The 19168-nt window shown below is 43.8% G+C and overlaps 1 protein-coding gene across 1 annotated transcript; it reads right to left on the reverse strand.

Moving 5' to 3' along the window:
- Positions 1-1475: 1475 nt before the first annotated feature.
- On the reverse strand, positions 1476-8941 carry YEATS4 (YEATS domain containing 4). The gene is made up of 7 exons (XM_084628144.1): positions 8753-8941; positions 7830-7949; positions 6390-6456; positions 6205-6299; positions 4624-4716; positions 4456-4543; positions 1476-2527 (listed from the first exon to the last, which is right to left on the reverse strand). The coding sequence occupies exons 1-7, from the start codon at positions 8801-8803 to the stop codon at positions 2358-2360; spliced, it is 684 nt and encodes a 227-aa protein (XP_084484270.1). The 5' UTR covers positions 8804-8941; the 3' UTR covers positions 1476-2357.
- Positions 8942-19168: the final 10227 nt, after the last annotated feature.

Here is a 19168-nt window from a genome sequence, read left to right on the forward strand (position 1 = left end):
TTGAGAGGATTTCCTCATTCCCCCACAGTCTCGTGTGGCAGGGCTGTGCAGGAGTAAGTATTGGTTCAATATGTGTTCTAAACCCATTTTTGTCCCACCACTGCTGCAAATTCCCAGGTTTCCTTTACCTGCCCACCTACATCCTATTCCCAAAATAGAAAAAAATTCCAGCGTCTTAAAAGCTACCTCAGGAAACGGAATGCAATTCCCCATAATCTTGTGTGATGGTACTCCTGAAATTCTAGTGACACCTCACAGGTCCAAATCTAGCAAGTAGCTCCAAGAACCCTTTACAATCACAGTCAGGAAAAGTTACCTAAGCTGCTTACATTGTCCACATCACTGTAGTATCCGAGCATCTCATAATCCTTAATGAGCTATGGGTATACTATTATCCCCATTTCACAAGGGATACTGAGGCACAGAGAGGCTAAGTGACTTGTTCAAGGTCACACACTGTGGAAGAACAAGAAACTGAACCATCGTCTCCCAAATCCTAAACTAGTTCCCTAACCACTGGACAATCCTTCCTCTGGATAGTGGCTCTTTTAAGGGTCACCCCTCAGAGCTCAGAGGTTGGGAGAGTGACAAGGCATCATCTGAGCTGATGGGGCTTGGGTAAGCCATTGGCCCCTATATCAGTATTTCTCAAACTTTTGTATTGGTGAACCCCTTTCACACAGCAAACCTACGAGTGCGACCCCTCCTTATAAATTAAAAAAACATTTTTTGTATTTAACACTATTATAAATGCTGGAGTCAAAGCAGGGTTTGGGGGTGGAGGCTGACAGCTTGCGACCCCCTCCCCCCCCCATGTAATAAGCTTATAACCCCATTTGAGAACCCTTGCCCTATCTAAATCCTATCTTTCCAACTTCAGCCCACACTCAAACCCAGATTAGCAGCTGCAAGGAGTCAGAGGAGCTGCTGTTCTGGAATATAGACATCTATTTTACTTCCCGTCAGTTTAGTACATTTCCACTCCTATTCTCCTCTCATGAGTCTTGCAAGGCATCAGACCAGCAACAATTTGTAGACGGAAGCCACTTGGACCATCTTTTAGAGTCAGCCAGCTTTATTTGAACATTAGACAGTAGTTGGTTCCATGGGAGTTATAACTCTTTGAAACACCTTTAAACAAAGGGTCTTGGCTTGTGCCTTCTCATTTGATTCCCACGTATCTTAGCTGCACTGTGGGATCAGAGAATGAAGGAAAAATCCTTCCAGTTCTATATTAAGTGCAGATATCAAAAAACTGCATTATTTGAAGTAAATTACTTCTATGGAACTGTTTTAAATGTATTTAGTTTACTAAAGTCATGGTCAACAGGCGGTTCATATTAATCTCAAATTTAAAGCAATCCCAATGCTTTGAGTCTTTAAAATCTCACATTAATTCCTGGGGTCTGTGTGTGTATTTAACAGGTGATTATATTGTATAGTCGTAATTTAAAAAATAGCAGGGAAGATAACGCTTTTCATTCCAAGGTCACATTTTATTCCTATGAATAAAGTCAGAGCTGTCAAGGGGAATATGTACTGCTTTTTCAGTAAGGATGTATGCTAGAGTTACTGGAGTTGGTAACAAATAATACAGTATAATAATAATAATATATTAGGCCAACAAAAAGTTGCAAAACATGACAAGTCAACTTACATCTTGGAATATAAGTAATGTGGTTGTATTTATATAAGTCTGATCTACATTTTTATAGTTTGTCTCTGTACCATTTGTACAGTAGTACTGCTAGTTTAAAGAATCTCATCTTCCTGAATCTCTGCCAGCCCACTGTTTCCTCATACCAATATCAGAAAATAGAAGTGCAGATGTAATTTTAAACTGACAGGCTTAATCTACCTGCATACCAAAGATTTTAACCTCTCCCTTCAAATTTACTCATCACACTGGATGTGAAGCCAACAACTAAGAGGAATTTCAGATTCCCAACAGTGAAAAGGCTACTACTATTTTAATGTTCAGTTTTAAAGATTTGTCTCCAATACTTTAGAAAGAGTAAATGGAGTATGAAAACGGATTACATTTTGTAAATTATAGTAACCTGAGATTTATTACAAAGTTACCATGCTGCACTCAATGCAATTTTAAAAAAGTCTGATCTCAAAGAATTACATTCTTTAAAACGATAGAAAAGTAAAAATTGCACATACTTCGACAGTTTAAACACTAGACATTTTTCATCTATAAAGCTGGCCTCATGTACAACAATCTTTTGAAATGAAATTCAAGGATGAAACTGTACATAGTCCCCTCTATGAATTTGAGGGAATATGTTAACATTGTTCCATGATCTAAGTCCCTTTATTTACAGCTAAGTCTCTATCAAATTGATAACTTGTTAAATATCTTTAGACTGGTCATCTTCTTCAAGTTTCCTGATTTCACTCTTTAAACAGTTGATAGTTTCACGACTTGCTTTTAATCTCTCTTTAAGCTCAGCAATTTCAAAACTGGTTTTTTTTTTGGCAGCTTCCAGCTTTTCCCTGGTTTTAACTTCAAGATCTGCAACTGGGATGGTGACAAAGAAAAAAAAATTTTTAGTGCACTGCAAAATTGCAATTACTCAATATAATGTAACAGAGGGCAGAATCTGTTTCACAGAATCTTCACTACTGGTAATGCATGGACCCTAAAAGAATCCAGAAGGACCTTCAGATCCCATTTTGGAGTTTGCATGGCTGGAAGTTGGGCTCCTATTCCCTACCAGGTGCAAAAAAAAGCACCTTGCCCTCAATGCCTTACCACAATAGTTATTCTACATGTCTCAGATATACAGTGGCACAGAATGTGTCTTTCCAAGTATCCTACAGAAATTGCAGTATTGAAATACTGTAAATTCCAGCTTTTTAGCTTATGCACAAAAACATTGTGAGAATGTTACTTTCCCCATGTCTCCGTTTTTGGCTGGCAGGGCAACAGAAATCTGAATAGAACACTGGCACTCCACTGCATCGCAAAAACATCACCCCTCCCATTTGTGGGATATTAAATTAAACAGCCCATGCTCCAGGAAGGTCCTACTCGATATCTTCTTCCACAAGCATATTTATGAGAAATGCAAATAAGGAAACACCTCTAATACTTTGGCTGTAGAGCAATAAATCACTTCTATCCATGCCTAGTAGAAACATGTAGCCATTTTTTTAGTTTAAATGTAAAAGTTTGACATGCTCAAAAGTAAAGTCATAAAACATTTTCTACTGTCCAATTAACAAAGTAACAAGCTACAAATACAAAAAATAATCCTCAGTACTTTTGTGAGATAAGTATTTTACAAATGAGGAAACTGGTAAAGACATTATTTCCACCGCACAGATGATAAAACTAAGGCAGGAAAGTCAAGTGATTTACCAAAGTCGACACAGCACTACAGTGGCAACGCTGAGATTAGAATCCAGCATTTTCTGGCTTTCAAAGCTATATGGACTCCCTTAGTCCTCAGTTTTAGGTATCTCAAAAGTATCTTAAGTAATATAATTTACTGACAATACTTAAATGAGAGGGGTAACATACAGACAGGAGGACAGAACCAAAGTGTAAGTGTCCTGGAGAGATTAGAGCAGCAGAGTTATAGTCAGCAATGTGAGATGTGGAATGAATATATATTAAATCTATGCTCTGGGTATAGGAAATCAGAAAGCTGAAGCAAAATCTGAAGGAGGGGATAAGTCAAATAGCCACACCAGTCAATATTAATAAAGTTTATTTTAATTTTATCGCCTTAATGCCTTCAATACTTAAAGAAAGCATTATAGTTGCAAAGGAAACAAAGAATTAGGAAAGAGGTTGGATAGGGAGGTGACTCTATAAAAGTCTTATCTTAAGAAATGGTCTACAGCATGAAAGTTTGAGAACTTCATTTAGAAAACAAGTAATGGTAACTATTCACTCCATCCCAAAATAGCTGCTCGCTTCAGGTAAAGGTGTTGAAATATTAAATATTGCAATTCTAAGTTCAATCTCTGAGTTCAGTGAATATCCTATTTAGATGAACGGGGGAAGTTCACACCTCAAATCTATTGGGCAACTTCATTCCTTGTGAGAGGTTTCACAGTGGTAGCTGTGTTAGTCTGTACCAGCAAAAACAACAAGGAGTCCTTGTAGCACAAGGACCCCTCAGGGGTTTTTTCATTCCTTGTGTTACTCTCTGACTTCACTGGAATTACATGAACGATAAATATTTCTATCAGCCTTCATATAGAATTATTCACAAGTAAACAATTGTGAAAAATGTACAAATCTGAAACCTTCAGATCCTAAAATTAGTATAATACTTAATAGATATGTCTGTAGAGATGTTTTTCAAAAACATATAGAGATCTTTCCACATACAAATTTCACTTTACAGCAGCAGACAAAGATAATTAAAAACATTAATGGTTAATCTTAACTTCTAAAATTCATGTGTGACATTAGAATTATCAGTTGGCACTTACACTCTGTTTCATGCTTATAAGCTCCTAGCGTTAGCTGACGAGATGTTGTCAAAAGCTGCTGCATCATAGCAGTAGGATCTTGAAATATCTAATAGAGGAGAAAAATACACACCTGTTATCAATCTCACTATTTAAAAACAAAACCTTTAATATGTTCTCTTTTCTTACCATCTCATCATAAAACTCAGATACTACAGTTTTCTTTCCCAGTATTGCATTGGTGTCAGACTGAAACAGCTTCAGCAAATGGTACAAAGTTACCTGTGCAAGGAAAACAGATAGACCTGAATAAATGTAATATGACCACTTTAAGAAAAAATAAGTGATACACCAGAATGGAATTAAAACATTCATTGCTCTTTTTGCTGTGCAAGCATATAGGATTTTTAAAACCCTGTAAGAATTCAAGAACTAAACCGATCTTCTGATACTGTTTAAACTTTAACAGAATAACTGAATTTAATATTAATTGTTAAACAACTTAAGCATCCTGAAGCCAAATGTTTGGCTGGATTTGGAAAGGGTCTAGGGAAAGTAAAATAGAAAATAAGATAAACGAAGACTGATCTATAAATGCTACTATAATAATTACCTTTTTTAAAACATTCAATGAGTTGGTGCACAACAAGCCAGGAAGTGCATCTGCAGAACACTAGCTAGCCACACAACAATATCCCATGTGGACACAGCTACAGCACTAACAGCAGTAAGTCAAAGCACGCTACAGAACTTTGCAAGCACGATGTAGCTGGCTATAGATTCACATGCTAGGTTTCTGTGCACCAGCTCACCATGTAGACAAACTCTGAGCACAGAAAAGATCACTTGGTTCACGTGGGACCCTATGCATACGGATGCCTAACAAAACACAGTTAGGAAGTGCTTCTCAATATTAATCTAGATTTATATCACCCCTCGATGAAGTTCTTCTCCAAGAGTTCCTTTTCTATTATTCTGTGGGAGGTGATAGGTAATGGAATAGGCTGTGAGCTTACCTACAAACCCCTGGTTATTCATGGGAGGCCAGGCCATCCATGTGGAAGCAACATGGATTCACAATGGCTCTGGCTCTAATCAACAAATCCCAACAACTCTGCCCTTTCCACTCCTTCCCTTAAGCAAACCAGTTAAGTGCCACAGAGATGGCCAATACCTGCTTCCAGTTGGAAGAATTGTACATAATGGAGGGCAGGGAGGGAAAAAAGAGACAATCCAAGCTATTTTATCTACTTTGATCCTCTTTGGAACACCTTACAGTTCTTTTCCTTCCTTCAACACCATTCAAAAAGTGTGTAATCCATCATATTCCTCCGTAGTGTTAATCAGGTCAAGGAAAGCATAAAGAGTTTGAGAGTTTTGGACAAGGAGAAAGGACTAAGCTCTTGCGATCATGGTAATTTACAAATTCTGTTTTCAACAAGTAGGCATTCCCTTCCCACCTTCAGGCACCACAGTGCTACTTGACACGTGCTTTCCCTATCTATACTTAGTTTAAAAGTGTGAAAGCCAGCTATGCACTGGGATTCAATGCACAATAAAAAATGACTCCAAAAGCTGAGTAATAGCACACATTATCTTGAAGATGCATCCAAAAGTGAAGGGTAGGCATACAGTAATGAAGACATTAAACATGCTGTGACTTAGTATTAGAACTTTTTCTGGTCAACTGCATCCCATGTCAAAGTTTTATAAATGCACAATACACTACACATAAATAAAGGTTTATTAAAAGCCAAAAAATGTACTTACAGGTCTTTCATTGGGATCAATAAAAAATATCTTGATGATGATTTCAAATTCACCCCAACCCGTTTCAGTGATTTCATATGGTGGTTTGGTAACAACTGCAGTGAAAAAAATAGTGGCAGGAACACAGATAACTTATAGTCTCATTATGTGAGAGCTATGTACAAACCATAAAAAAACAAACTTACCTCTTAAAGGATTACCATAGCTTTCATGTAGTTTAAATTGAATTTTCTTCACATAAGCAGACATATCCTAAAATGTAAACACTGTAGCCAATTATTTCCAGATATTAAACCACACTGTACAGTTTCTCTCATTGTTTCTTCCCCTCCACATATCTATTATGTTTACTAATGTGGCAAACTTTAACTATCTGCCAAAACCAAGCTATACTCCAGATTAAAAAATCCACATAATCTCTTGCTACATTTCTCTCTGATGACATCAATCTAATTTATTTTCTATATGATCCTTGCAGAAATATAGATTATTTTTAACTGCCAGTCTATATAACTCACCTTTTGCCAAACACTTATCTGCACACCTTTTCCCTAATGCCAGCTCTAAATTTGTACATATAATTAATGTGTTATACTGGAGATGAAGAAGCTATTCTAACTGTGCCTGTATTTTCTTCTGACCCCAACACAATGCTAAGAGCCTTTCTGGCATTTCTTGAGTGACACTGTCATTACAACATTTGCTATATTTTAACAGGTAAGGCCCCAATTGTGCAATTATGCATGTGCTTAACTTTGAAGTCAATGGGTCCACTAACATGCTTAAAGTTAAATATGAATGTAAGGGCTTGGCTACACTTGTGAATTAGAACACATTAAAGCAGCCCCAGGTGCCCTAGCTCACTACCCGTCCACACTGGCAAGGCACGTAGAGTGCTCTGACTCCACGGCTAGAGTGCTCCTGGTACTCCACCTGGGCAAGAAAATTAAACACTTGTTGCGCCTTGGCTGAAACGCCCGGTTGTCAGTGTGAACAAGGTATTGCATTACTGCGCTCTGATCAGCCTCTGGAAACGTCCCGTAATCCCCTTAAGTCAAGTGGTCACTCTTCTCATTGTTTTGGAATCGCTGCAGGAATGCGGATATGCCCTTTGAAAGCTCCGTTTCTGACAGCCGGCTGCTTATCTGCTCTGAGACAAAGCAACCATGACTGTGGAATGCTGTGAGAGAGAGAGAGAGAGAGGCGGTGGGGAGGGGGGGTCTGCTGCTGTCTGAACTTACAAGACAACATGCTGACATGCTCTCTCCCCCCCCACATACACATAACACACTCCCTGTCACACTCCACCCCTCCCCCTCATTTGAAAAGCATGTTGCAGCCACCTGCATGCTGGGATAACTACCACAATGCACTGCTCTCTCTGTGGCCATTGCAAGAGCTGCTAATGTGGCCACACCAGTGCACTTGTAGCTGTCAGTGTGGACAGACTGCAGCGCTTTCCCTACTGCACTCTACAAAGGCTGGTTTAACTCAAAGCGCTCTACATCTGCAAGTGTAGCCATGCCGTAAGTGTTTGCAGAATTAAGGCCTATATCTAGACAGATGACAATTTATGGTAAACATTTCTAGTTCATCTTTTGGTCAATAATCAACTTTTTGCCTACCTCATTTCTGTAGGGCTTTACATAAACTGTCCACTGATGTGTGTGTCCATCTTCCTCTCTCTTCTTTCCAAAATAACGTGCAACATTTCCATAAACTATAGGTTTCACAATAGTAACACCCTTTAAAAAAGAAAAATGATCAGCCGCTCATAAATGATAACTGAAACTAATCCTGTTGAGAAGCCACATGATATATAACAGCTGCTATTTTTACTTCACAATTTAAGCTATTCTGCCATTTGTATCTGTTTTGTTTAAAACATGTATTTTATCATTATGAGATCTGAGAGACTCCATCTGACAGAGAAATTAACGTTTCTGAGCCGCATAAATAACCTTCCAGTATGGAGGCTACCCGTGGTAAGGGGGAAAAAGAAGGGGTGAAAAATGCGTTTTCCAAAAGACCAGCACAGCAGTTATGAAGCGCCCGCAGCGTGCTCAACCACTCTCTTTGCCCCTCAGCAGAGGCCAAGAGCCAGGTGACGTTGGGAGACCGAGTTGCCCTCCGGCTCAAGCCGCCCAGCCCCGCCCAGCGGGCATGGCGGGACCCGCTCTGTGGTACGGACAGGAAACTTCGGTGCCCCGCCCGCGGGTTAAGGCTGGTCTCTAACACCGCGTGCTGCGAGCGGGGCTCCCCCCGGCGGCTGCTGCTGCTCCTCACCCTGGCCGGCTCTGGCGGGGACGCGGGCTTTACCCGCGCTGCTGCGGCGGCGGAACTGGCCCTTGGGGCGGGGGGCTGCCAAGCGGTGAACGCGCCGGGGCCGCCACCCCCCGCGGCTGCTTGCACCCCGCGGCGGGCACTGGGCGCAGCTACGCAGCCCCTCCCCGTGCGGAGCCCCCAGCAAGCCGAGCGCGCCCGGGGGAGGTGGGGACAGGCGCCCTCCCGCCCCCGGCGGAGAAAGGGCCCCGGCCCCGGCCGGCACCTTCACTCTTCCCCCGGAGTCAGGCCCGAACTCAGCCATTCTCTTGAACATATTGCAGCGCGGGGAACCGCCCGGGGCCGCGCCGGCCGCTCGCGCTCAGCCCCCTGCTCCGCGGCAGCGAGGCCAGGCCCGCGCGCAGCTCCGGCCACGGCTCGCGCCTTCCTTCCCCGCCGCCAGATCAGGTGGGGGTGGGTTACCCGCCAGACCCCGGCCCGTGCCCCTGGCGCTTCTACGTCACCAGGGAGGCAGCCCGCCCGCGTGCAGCGCGAGGTCACCCCGCCCCCCTATGGCAAGAAGCCGCCGCCAACACTAGTCGGGTGTCACCGGGTCCGTGATGTCACCTTGCCCCGCCCGCTAGGGGAAGAGGAGAAAGGGGCGGAGCGGGGAGGGGGAGTCGAGGCAGGCCAGAGGGCAGGTGGGCTGGGGGTGAAAGCTAGAGCGGGGTCATACACGGGGGGCGGCAGAGGGGTAACCTGGCCACAGATGCAGCTAACCACAGAGCCCTTGAAACAGTGTGATTGCTAAATATTTGTCTTGTTGGTTTGTGGGCAAGTCTGTTTAACACGCCTGCCTTATATCGTAGTTAAGTGAAATGTACTTAGCAAATGTACTTTACAGCCCCACAGCCTGAGTCCTACAAATTCAAGTTACCTGACACAAACCACTAACAGTGTAGACATCCCGTAACTCTCCTTAGGATCAAACGGGCTGGAGTAGCTACAGTATGGCATTAATGGTGGAAAGGGGATAATGTATTTTTCAATTCTGCATGGCCAGGGCTTGTCACTATGTTTCAAGTTGCATATGCCTTGTGTAGCTGCAACTCCTACCCCAGGATTTTCTCACATGAGGGATCCTGTGCCCTGGCTTACACTGGCAGGGCTGAATTAATTCCGCAGAATGAAATCCCAATTTCACTGACATCAATAGCAAACTCCTATTGATTTCAATAGGGCCAGGCTTTCACCTATAGTTTCTATAATGGAGAGGGCTGTATATTAGCATTTGTGAAATATTCACAGCATAATAGGAAATGCTTGAAATTAGTGTGTCTGTATTTTGTTTAAATTTTCATGAAAATTGGCCAAATTTTGTAGGAAAAATAGTCATTGTATGCCACTACTTTTTTCATATTGTAACAGTTTAAAATGTACATATGTGCAAGTATAGGGGGATCACTGACAATCGTCTGTACATATTGTTGCCCCTTTTGACCCAAGCAGCTAGTCAAAGTCTTGGGCCCTGTTGGTGTTCCAGTTGGGCAAAAATTGGAGAGAGGTATTTATCTGAGGCAGTTTATTTACAAAAAATGTACAAAGCCCTGTATCTTCAAATGCAGAAGAAATCAAATATCAGGAAACAGGTTCTTTTGCATAAAAAGGAGTACTTGTGGCACCTTAGAGACTAACATGTATTTGAGCATAAGCTTTCGTGAGCTACAGCTCACTTCATTGGATGCATGTAACCCTTCTGCCTGTCAGAGTTGGCAGCAACAAGGGCCGGGTTCAGTATCTAGGGGTTCCATTCCAATAACACAATGCAAAACCGGCTCGAGCCCCCACCCAGTGACCTGGGACAAATATATACCACCCCCGCTGGGCGCCTCCCAGAGGCAATACTTCCCCTCTCGCAAGCACAGAGTCTTTTAATAACAGAGAGAAACAATGTGGCATTATGTTGGGGAAACACCACCAAAAGGGTTCATAACACAACCCATGAGCATAATCCCACCCCAAGCAAATTGGGCCATGTCCTTTCCCTTTGGTTCTGGAGTCCAGCAACTCAAAGTCACCCGAAGTCCCAAAAGTCCAACAACCCAAAAGTCTCTGTCCCTGGTAAGTGGAGCTCCAGAGTTCAAAAGTTTATCTGCAGAGTTTTACTTCCCAGCCGGGGTGGAAATGGGGAGGGGGTTAAGGGGCACCTTATGTGGTCCAAAGTCGACTGCTCCACCTCTCTTTGTGGGCTCCGCTCTACTAGCTGTCCCATGAATTGCTCTGCTCTGCCAGCCATTCTGCTCCACCAGCCATCCCGCAAACTGCTCCACTCTGCCAGCCATCCTGTGATATGTCCCACAATATATCTTCAGACCCCACCACTACTTAACACAACACTCAGTGATTTCAGCTCTTAATAATTTTAGCTCTTTAGTGATTTCAGCTTGTAGTAGGGGAGCCTCATTGCTGGTGCACCATTGACCCAAAGTGAATTCAGCTCAGCGGCCTGTAACTAGACTTGCAGTAGAATCAAAACTAGCTCTGATATTCCACAAGGGCAGGGCAGGGGGTGTATAACTAGCATATAGAGCCTTCCCTAGGCCTCCATAGCCTTATTGGGATCCAGGAAGTGGGCAGGGCAAGGTCCATAACACAAGATATTAATACCTACCCCCAGCCTCTCTCAATTCACTGGGTTTTGGAACCCATGACCCTTGCCTAGCGAGTGCTGCTCAGTTGATGGCGAGTCCCTCCATCATAACAAAAGGCCAAGTACAGTTCCACTGTCCTTGATTCATATAATCAGGATAATAACAGTTTATTCTTCCTGCCCCAATAACAGAGAAACTGGGGCTGCTACAACAGCTAAGTGACCATCTAGACGGGGTGGGTGTGCCTATGCAAATGAGATTAGCCCCTGAAGTTCTTTTCCACAACCCACCACAACTCGTCACCAGGTGTCAGGGTAGAGCTCATCCTGACTCTGCTTACATGCATACAGCACCAAGAGAACTCTGTACCTTTGACCCAAGAACCCCCCCTAGGTTTCTTCCAGGGTCAGCCACCGCATGCTTTCAGCTGTTTCTTCAGTCTCTCTCTCTCTCTCTCTCTCTCTGAGAGGACTGTTGGGGTGGGATGTTTGGGAGGGAGGCTGAGAGTGTGTGTGGTTTGCTGTTCTCTCTGCTTTTCTATTTGTTGGGAAATGGACTTTTGGTTTTTTGTGTTTGTTGTGGGATTAATTTCAAGGGTTTTGTTTGTTTTAGCAGGCTTTTTTCTGGCCTCTGGCCAGTCCAGTGGGAATAGACCGCAGTTTATTGTGGATTCTGAGGGTTTAATCCGTGGCTGGGGGCTATGGATTTTGCCTCCAGACTCTGTCTCTGTGGAGCAGTGTGTTCTAGCTCTAGGGAAGATGACTGGCTTTAAAAATGTGAAGTGTGCCTCCCATATGAGCAAGGCTGTTGTGGTGGTGGTTGTTGCCACACTTGGGGCACGTCTACACTGGCAAAGTTACAGCGCCAGCAGTTACAGCGCCGCTCAGAGAGGGCAGAAGGAAAACCGCAGTTGTATGTTCATACTGACAGCTGCCTGCGCAATAGCGTGTTCACACTTGCAGCGCTATTTGGAGTGGTGCACTCTGGCAGCTATCCCACAGAGCACCTCTTTCTCTTTTGCTGCTAAGACTTGTGGGAAGGCAGAGGGGATTGCGGGGCATCCTGGGATCAGTCCCAATGTCCCATGATGCATTGCTTCACATCCCAGCAGTCCCTGTGCTTCTGTCCGCATTTGGCGCCATCTTTCAACGGTTTGTGTACTGCGCGCCCTGCCTCTTTCAGGCTGCAGGAATGGATCCAAAACTGCTGACCAGTATGCTGCTCGCTCTCACTAACACGTCACGAGGGGCAGTGGAGTTATTCCTTAAACTACAAAGTCAAGGAATGCGACGTTGATCTCACCACACATAGTAGCTGTGACATGAAATTGCTGTGGCGTTCACGGAGGTGCTGACCACAGTGGAACACCGCTTTTGGGCTCGGGAAACAAGCACTGAGTGGTGGGATCACATTGTGATGCACGTCTGGGATGACAAGCAGTGGCTGCAGAACTTTCGGAAGACAAAAGCCACATTCATGGGACTGTGTGATGAGCTCGCCCCAGCCGTGCGGCGCAAGGACATGAGAATGAGAGCTGCCCTGTCACTGGAGAAGTGCGTGGCGATTGCACTGTGGAAGCTGGCTACTCCAGTCTGCTACTGATTGGTCGCTAACCAGTTTGGAGTGGGAAAGTCAACCGTTGGACTCATGTTGACGGAAGTGTGCAGGACCATTAATTGCATCCTGCTTTGAAAGACTGTGACTCTGGGCAATGTGCGTGACATTGTGGATGGCTTTGCACAAATGGGCTTCCCTAACTGCAGAGGGGCGATAGATGGCATGCATATTCCAATTCTGGTACCAGACCACCTAGCCACTGAGTACATTAATCGCAAGGGGTATTTCTCAATGGTTCTCTGGGCACTTGTGGATCACCGTGGGTGTTTCATGGACATTAATGCAGGCTGGTCCAGAAAGGTGCATGACGCACGCATCTTTCAGAAGACTGGCCTATGCAGGAAGCTGCAAGCAGGGACTTCCTTCCCGGACCAGAAGATAACCGTAGGGGAAGTCGAAATGCCCATTTTGTGATCCTGGGAGACCCTGCCTATCCCTTAATGCCATGGCTTATGAAGCAGCAAGGAGCAGTTCAAAAACAGGCTGTGCAAGTGCTGATTGACTGTTGAGTGTGCATTTGGCCGTTTAAAAGCTCACTGGCGAGGCCTGTGTGGGAAGCTCGACATGGCTGATGACAATATTCCTATGCTTATAGCCACGTGCTATTCATCCATATATTTGTGAAGGGAAGGGTGAAAGTTTCATTCAGGGCTGGACCGCAGAGGCTCAGCGCCGGGAGGCTGAGTTTGAACGCCAGAGACCAGAGCTATCAGAGGGGCACAGCGTGGGGCCGTAAGTATCAGGGATGCCTTGAGGAAGCAATCTGAGGCTGAAAGCCACTAATATTCGTTGCTATGCTTGGGATTGCAGTGCGTGTAATGCTAGGAGGTGATTGGTGCACAGGATGCAAGAAGGGACCTTAACATAATTGTATGTAGCTTTGAAGTGCTCTTTGTGATTTCGCTTAATAGAATAAAGATTGCTTTCAAACAAACACACACAATTCTTTTATGAAAAGACAACAACCGGAGGAGAAAGTCAAATGAAAAAAATCATCAGCAGGGATGGGGGAAGGGAAGGTCTCACGAGGAGGAGGGGTCCCGGGATGGCTACAGATTTGTGTATGTCCAGGGATCATACCCAACCTTCTCCTTTGGAGTACAGTGCAGCGGGTGCAGTACTTCAGCAGGGCCAAACTGCAGAGGGATGGGTGTTGAGTGCAGTGGGTAGTGGACGTCCACAGTGCTGGACTGTGAGGAGGGAGAAGTGGAACGCTGTAGGTAGAGAATGGAGCCAGGAGGTTGATAACAGTGTGTTGGCGGTGTGGGGGGGAGGGCGCATGGGAAAGAGTTTTGCGACAGCGGCTGCAGGGGAGGGCGGGCATGGAGCTGCTCGATTTGAAGAGCTAGTATCGCCTGGAGCATGTCCACTTGGCGCTCCATAATGTTTAAAAGCCGTTCCGTGGCTTCTTTCTGGTGTGCCGCATTCTCCTTTCGGTCCCTCTTCTCGCTGTCCTGCCACTCCTTCAATTTGTTTCTCAGTGGCGGAGTGCATCATAACCTCACAGAGAAAGTCCTCCTTAGTTCTTCATGGCTGCTTTCTAATTCTGCGCAGCCGTTCTGCCACAGATAAGGGAGGCTGGTCTCCCAAGGTCATCTCTGTGAAACGTAAATGCAACATTTTACAGAAGCACTATTGTTTGCAACACAGACAACACTGATTCAATGCTTTAAAACACAGCCAGTACTCACACACCTGTCACTAACTGGCCGACCCCAGGCAAGCACACATGAGCCACAAGATCCCCAAAATGGTGAATAGCTGCAGGGGCAGGGTGAATCACTCTTCCCGGACCCTGCTGTAAGCTGGACATGTGGCTCTTGGGGCAAGCTAGCACTGTGTGGGGCGTGGGGGCTTGATAATCGTTCCTGTCCCCACACTTTTCACAGGATGTGATTATTATGGCAGATATCTTGCTGCTGAGGGTGAGCAGGGAATCAAGGGAGGGTCTTCTCCAAGCCAGCAGCTTTCCTCCTGGCCCCTATGTGGCTCGCCTGTGTGCAGCAATGCCCTCCCCCAACCCTGCTGATGGCACAGTGGCATGGGAAAGTTACTGCTAATGGGGTAAGAAACAAAGCAGCTCTGCTGAGGAACCTGCGGCAGCGGATTGCCCAGTATCTCCACGAGAGTTTCCTGGAGATCTCTTTGGTAGATTCCCTTGAAGTGAGGGACTCTATCAACAGCCTGTTTCATCACTCAGAATAGGCATGCGATGGGGGAAAAGCCTGATTTCTGCAACCCTCCTACCCCCAGCAGATCACTTCAGCTTAGATCCACTTACCAAGGCCTCCTCTCCTGTTTGCACTTCGCCAAGATCCGACTGCTGTGACTGGCTAGGCTCCTCCGGGGTAGAAAAGAGCTCCTGACTGCATGCATCTCTGGCCTCCAAGCCATCCTCCATCTCTGGGTCCCCCTCCACATCCTCGTCCAAGATTTCCTCCACCTGGCTCGGTCCACTCTCGACTGGCACGCGAACCAACGAAGTATCTACAGGGGCTTTCGCAGTGGAGGTGGGATCACTGCTGAGTATCGTGTCCAGCTCTTTGGAGAACCGGCAGCTCATGAGCGCAGCACCGGAGTGGTGGTTTGCCTCCTGCGCCTTGTGGTAGGCGTTCCGCAGCTCCTTCACTTTGACCCTCCACTGCAGTGTGTCCCAGTCATGGCCCCTTTCTATCATGCATCGTGAAATCTGTCCATAGGTATCATAATTCCTACGGCTGGAGTTCAGCTGGGACTGCGCAGCCTCCTCTCCCCAAATGCTGATGAGGTCCAGCAGCTCAGCGTTGCTTCAAGCTGGGGATCGCCTGGTGCATGGAGCAGGCATGGTCACCTGGAAAGATACACTGAGACCACTGTACGCATCACCAAGCAAACAGGAAGGGGACTTTCAAATTTGCAAAGGAATGTATGGGGTGGGGATGACAGCTGGTCACCTGAGGGCAGGGCAGTAGAGTTCAAATCGATGACCAAAGAGGTGAGAACAGGCATTGTGGGACACCTCCCGGAGGCAGGGGTGGCCCTAGACTAGCTGCCAGCAACTGGTACCCTAGGTGAACCACGTAATTGGCGCCCCCCACCCCCAATCCCCAAGGGCAGATCTAGGCTGAGGTTTTTGGTAAACTGGGAAACATTTTGCCCCTTTTTTCCTTTTAATGTTTTTTAAGTGGTTTTTTTTTAAACAAGAGGCTTAATTATTCGGTTTGTCTGTCCGTCCATCTGTCCAACCAATGTTTCTGAGATCAGATAAAATAGAGATATGAAATTTGCAGAATAGATTTGTACACGACAGCTAGATGATATTTCAGTCTGATTTCAAATAAAAATGCATTAAAAGTGTTAATTATAATTTTTATTATTACAAATCCAAAACCATCCATTATACTATCCTGCTTTAACTGCCATTACCACCACATCCAATATAGAAAGAAATAAGAAAACTCTTCAATGAACTTTAACCTGTATTTACAAAACACTCCAAATAAAAAACACTCTGTGCTCTTAAAACATGGCTTTTCTTGCTTTAAGTTTTGAAAATTCAGTGACTAGTTCTTTTAGATCCAGTTTTCCAGCTATTTCATGCTCTATTGACATTGTGGCAAGTCCAGCAAGTCTCTCTTGCACCATTGTTGAACACAGATATGTTTTTATCAATTTTAACTTTGAGAAGCTACGTTCCCCACTAGCTATGGAAACTGGCAAAGTTAAAAGAATGCGTAGAGCTATAAAAATGTTTGGAAAACTGTCTGTGAGTTTATTTTCACAAACAAACTTCAGTACTTCTTCAGGAGTGGAATGTTTCTTAAGTCGTCTTGAAAAAGCCTGAAGCTCACTACACAAATCTGTAGCATCAATGTCTTTTGAATTTTCATGAGTCAATGCCGACTTCAGTTTTCTACAAAATTCTCTTATCTGTTTTGCTGTTTTCTATTGCAAGCTGTGGATATCATATAGAAAGCCAAATACTGACTCGAGCTGCTGCATCTTTGAAATCTTTTGTCAGCCAAGTGAATAGCAGTACCAAGGACTGCAAAGTAGAAATTCACTTTGAACCTTTGTTTTGGGTTCTGAATGGGTGTGTCTCATCCTTTGTATAAAAACTGCTGTTTCTTTTGCTGAATGTGAACTGGCTCTGGTTCAAATTCTGTCGGAAATTCTATTTCTTCAGAATCTACCAGTGTTCTTTCGAACTCTTCATCACTTCTGAATTCCTCCAGAATATTTTTAGTTTGCTGCAGTTTTTGAATAGCAGAATATATGTTCAAGTTCTTTTCCTGAAGCTGCTTACTTAGTGAGGTTAATCTTGAAAAGGATATTATACCACAAAATGAGTGAAGTCACAAATTTGAACTTGGAAAGGCCGTTTGCAAGAGCTTCTGAATCTGAACATGCCGTATTGCCAGATGATCCAGTAAAGGTAGTATCGTCAGAAATTTCAATTAGGGCATCATAAATATTTCCAAGTTCAAAGCGAAGAGGTTTCAAAGCATCAATGCGACTCTCCCATCTTGTCTGACTAAGTGGTTTCAGAGTTAGAGAATTCACATGGCGAGTCAGAATCTCCCAACGGCGTGTTCAGCCTGAGAAAAACACATGAACATGTTGTAACAGGTCAAAGAAACTGCTTGCCTCCAAACCGCATCTAGCAGCATCATTGACAACCAAATTTGGAGAATGCACACTGCAAGGAACGAAAAAGGCCCTAGGATTGATTTCCATCATTCTCCTTTTCACACCATTGTCTTTCCCCTTCATATTACTCCCATTAACATAGCCTTAGCCACGTAAGTTTTCAACAGATAATGACATTGTTTCAAGCTCTTGTAGAATAGTTTTAGTCATAAATGCTCCAGGGGTCTCTTTCAGTGGTATGAACCCCAAAAAATGTTCCTTTATGAGCACTTCAATATTATCTTCACCTGCAGACTTTTCCACATCCACAAAATGAACGATCGTCATCATTTGTTCAACATGACACATATCTGGTGTACAGTCCAGTATTATTGAAAAGTATTTTGCAAAATGGGCAGCTTCTACAATTTTCTTTTTAATGGCATTTGCTAGGATTTGAATCAGTTAATTCTGCATATTTTTTCCTAAATAATAAACCTGTGTTTCATGATCTGTTATTTTACATAGATGCTCCTTCATGACTGGATCAAACAAAGCTAGGTATTCAACAAATTTTAAAAAGTTTCCATTATCTGGAGTGTATAATTTTTCATTTTTACCACGGCCGCAGAATGCTAAATTTTGCCCACCAATAACTCTCAATAAAGCAATCAGATGCACTAATATTTGTTGCCAATATTCTTCTTTTTCCTTGATCACATGTTAATTTTCTTCATTGATAGTTTTTCCTTTTTTCAATCGTAATTCAAGTTCTTTCCAATTTTGAAAACATTCCAAATGTTCTGTACTTCTTTCATGTGAGGAGAGAATTGAAGATATGTTTTTCCAGTCCTTCGAACCATTTTCAGTAAGTGATGTACCAATTGCTTCATTTCTAAACAACTTGCAGCAAAAGCAAAACACAGAGTCCTTTGACTGAATATTGTAACCAGTTTAGAAGAATTTCTTCCCCATTAATGAGTTTCCTGTTGTAATGCTGAGCAGAGAATTTTCTTTTATTTCCATCCTTAGGGAAGGGAAATTCATGAACTTGTTTGGGTCTATGTTCCATGAGAATTGGCCGCACACTGTCATCACATCTGGGCTATGAAGCTGGATCCCCATACTGTGACTTGTTTGTAACTTCCTCATCCTTTCTTCTTTCTACTTCATTTACTTCAATTTCTGCATGTGTCTCTGAAGGTGAATAAATTTTCTCCACTTCCATATCAATCTGATGCTGTGAGCTGCCTTCATCTAGAAGTAAGTTTACTTCATCTTGATGTTCCAAACTGCTTCCATGCGGATGTGAGCTAACCTCCTCTCCAAGTAAAATTCCTTCATCTGGATGCTGTGAACTGCTTCCAGATTTATTTGGATTAAAGAGAAGATATTTCAGGAAGGATCCCTGCTGTTTTACTTGGTCCTTCTCCTTCTCAGCCTTTCATTTATGATACTCAGCTCCTGAGGGTTTTCTTTTTCCTCTTTCTGCCATGGGACATTTGAATATTGTTATGTACTGTGCTCACGACTGCAAACATTATAGCGTTAAGGATGACTGACACACCACATGGTTGGCGATTTAAACCACATTGCAGCCATCCCAACCCGTCTTTTCACTGCTTAAAGGTTCAGTGATTAGTAACATACACTCACTTACCTATTAAAATAGTTAGTTACAGCGTTTACACAGAAACAAAATGTCCTTTTCGACGTTATAACCCGACACCGGTTGTTTGGAAAGTAATCCCTTTCCTCAAGGTTACCTGCTTGGAGTGTGACGTCATCACTTTCGTAGTCTATTAAGCATTAACGCTGTTACTTTT

Source organism: Lepidochelys olivacea, assembly GCF_965140295.1.
Source record: "Lepidochelys olivacea isolate rLepOli2 genome assembly, chromosome: 1".
NCBI lineage: Eukaryota > Metazoa > Chordata > Testudines > Cheloniidae > Lepidochelys > Lepidochelys olivacea.

What these genes read in the sequence shown, in the direction of transcription:
- YEATS4 (XM_084628144.1), bottom strand. Translation starts at nt 8,803, where the DNA reads ATGTTCAAGAGAATGGCTGAGTTCGGGCCTGACTCCGGGGGAAGAGTG. An exon ending in CTATGGTAATCCTTTAAGAG is followed by an intron (nt 6,300 to 6,389) that starts GTAAGTTTGTTT and finishes TTTTCACTGCAG; the next exon opens with TTGTTACCAAACCACCATAT. An exon ending in CTGAGTTTTATGATGAGATG is followed by an intron (nt 4,544 to 4,623) that starts GTAAGAAAAGAG and finishes CTCCTCTATTAG; the next exon opens with ATATTTCAAGATCCTACTGC.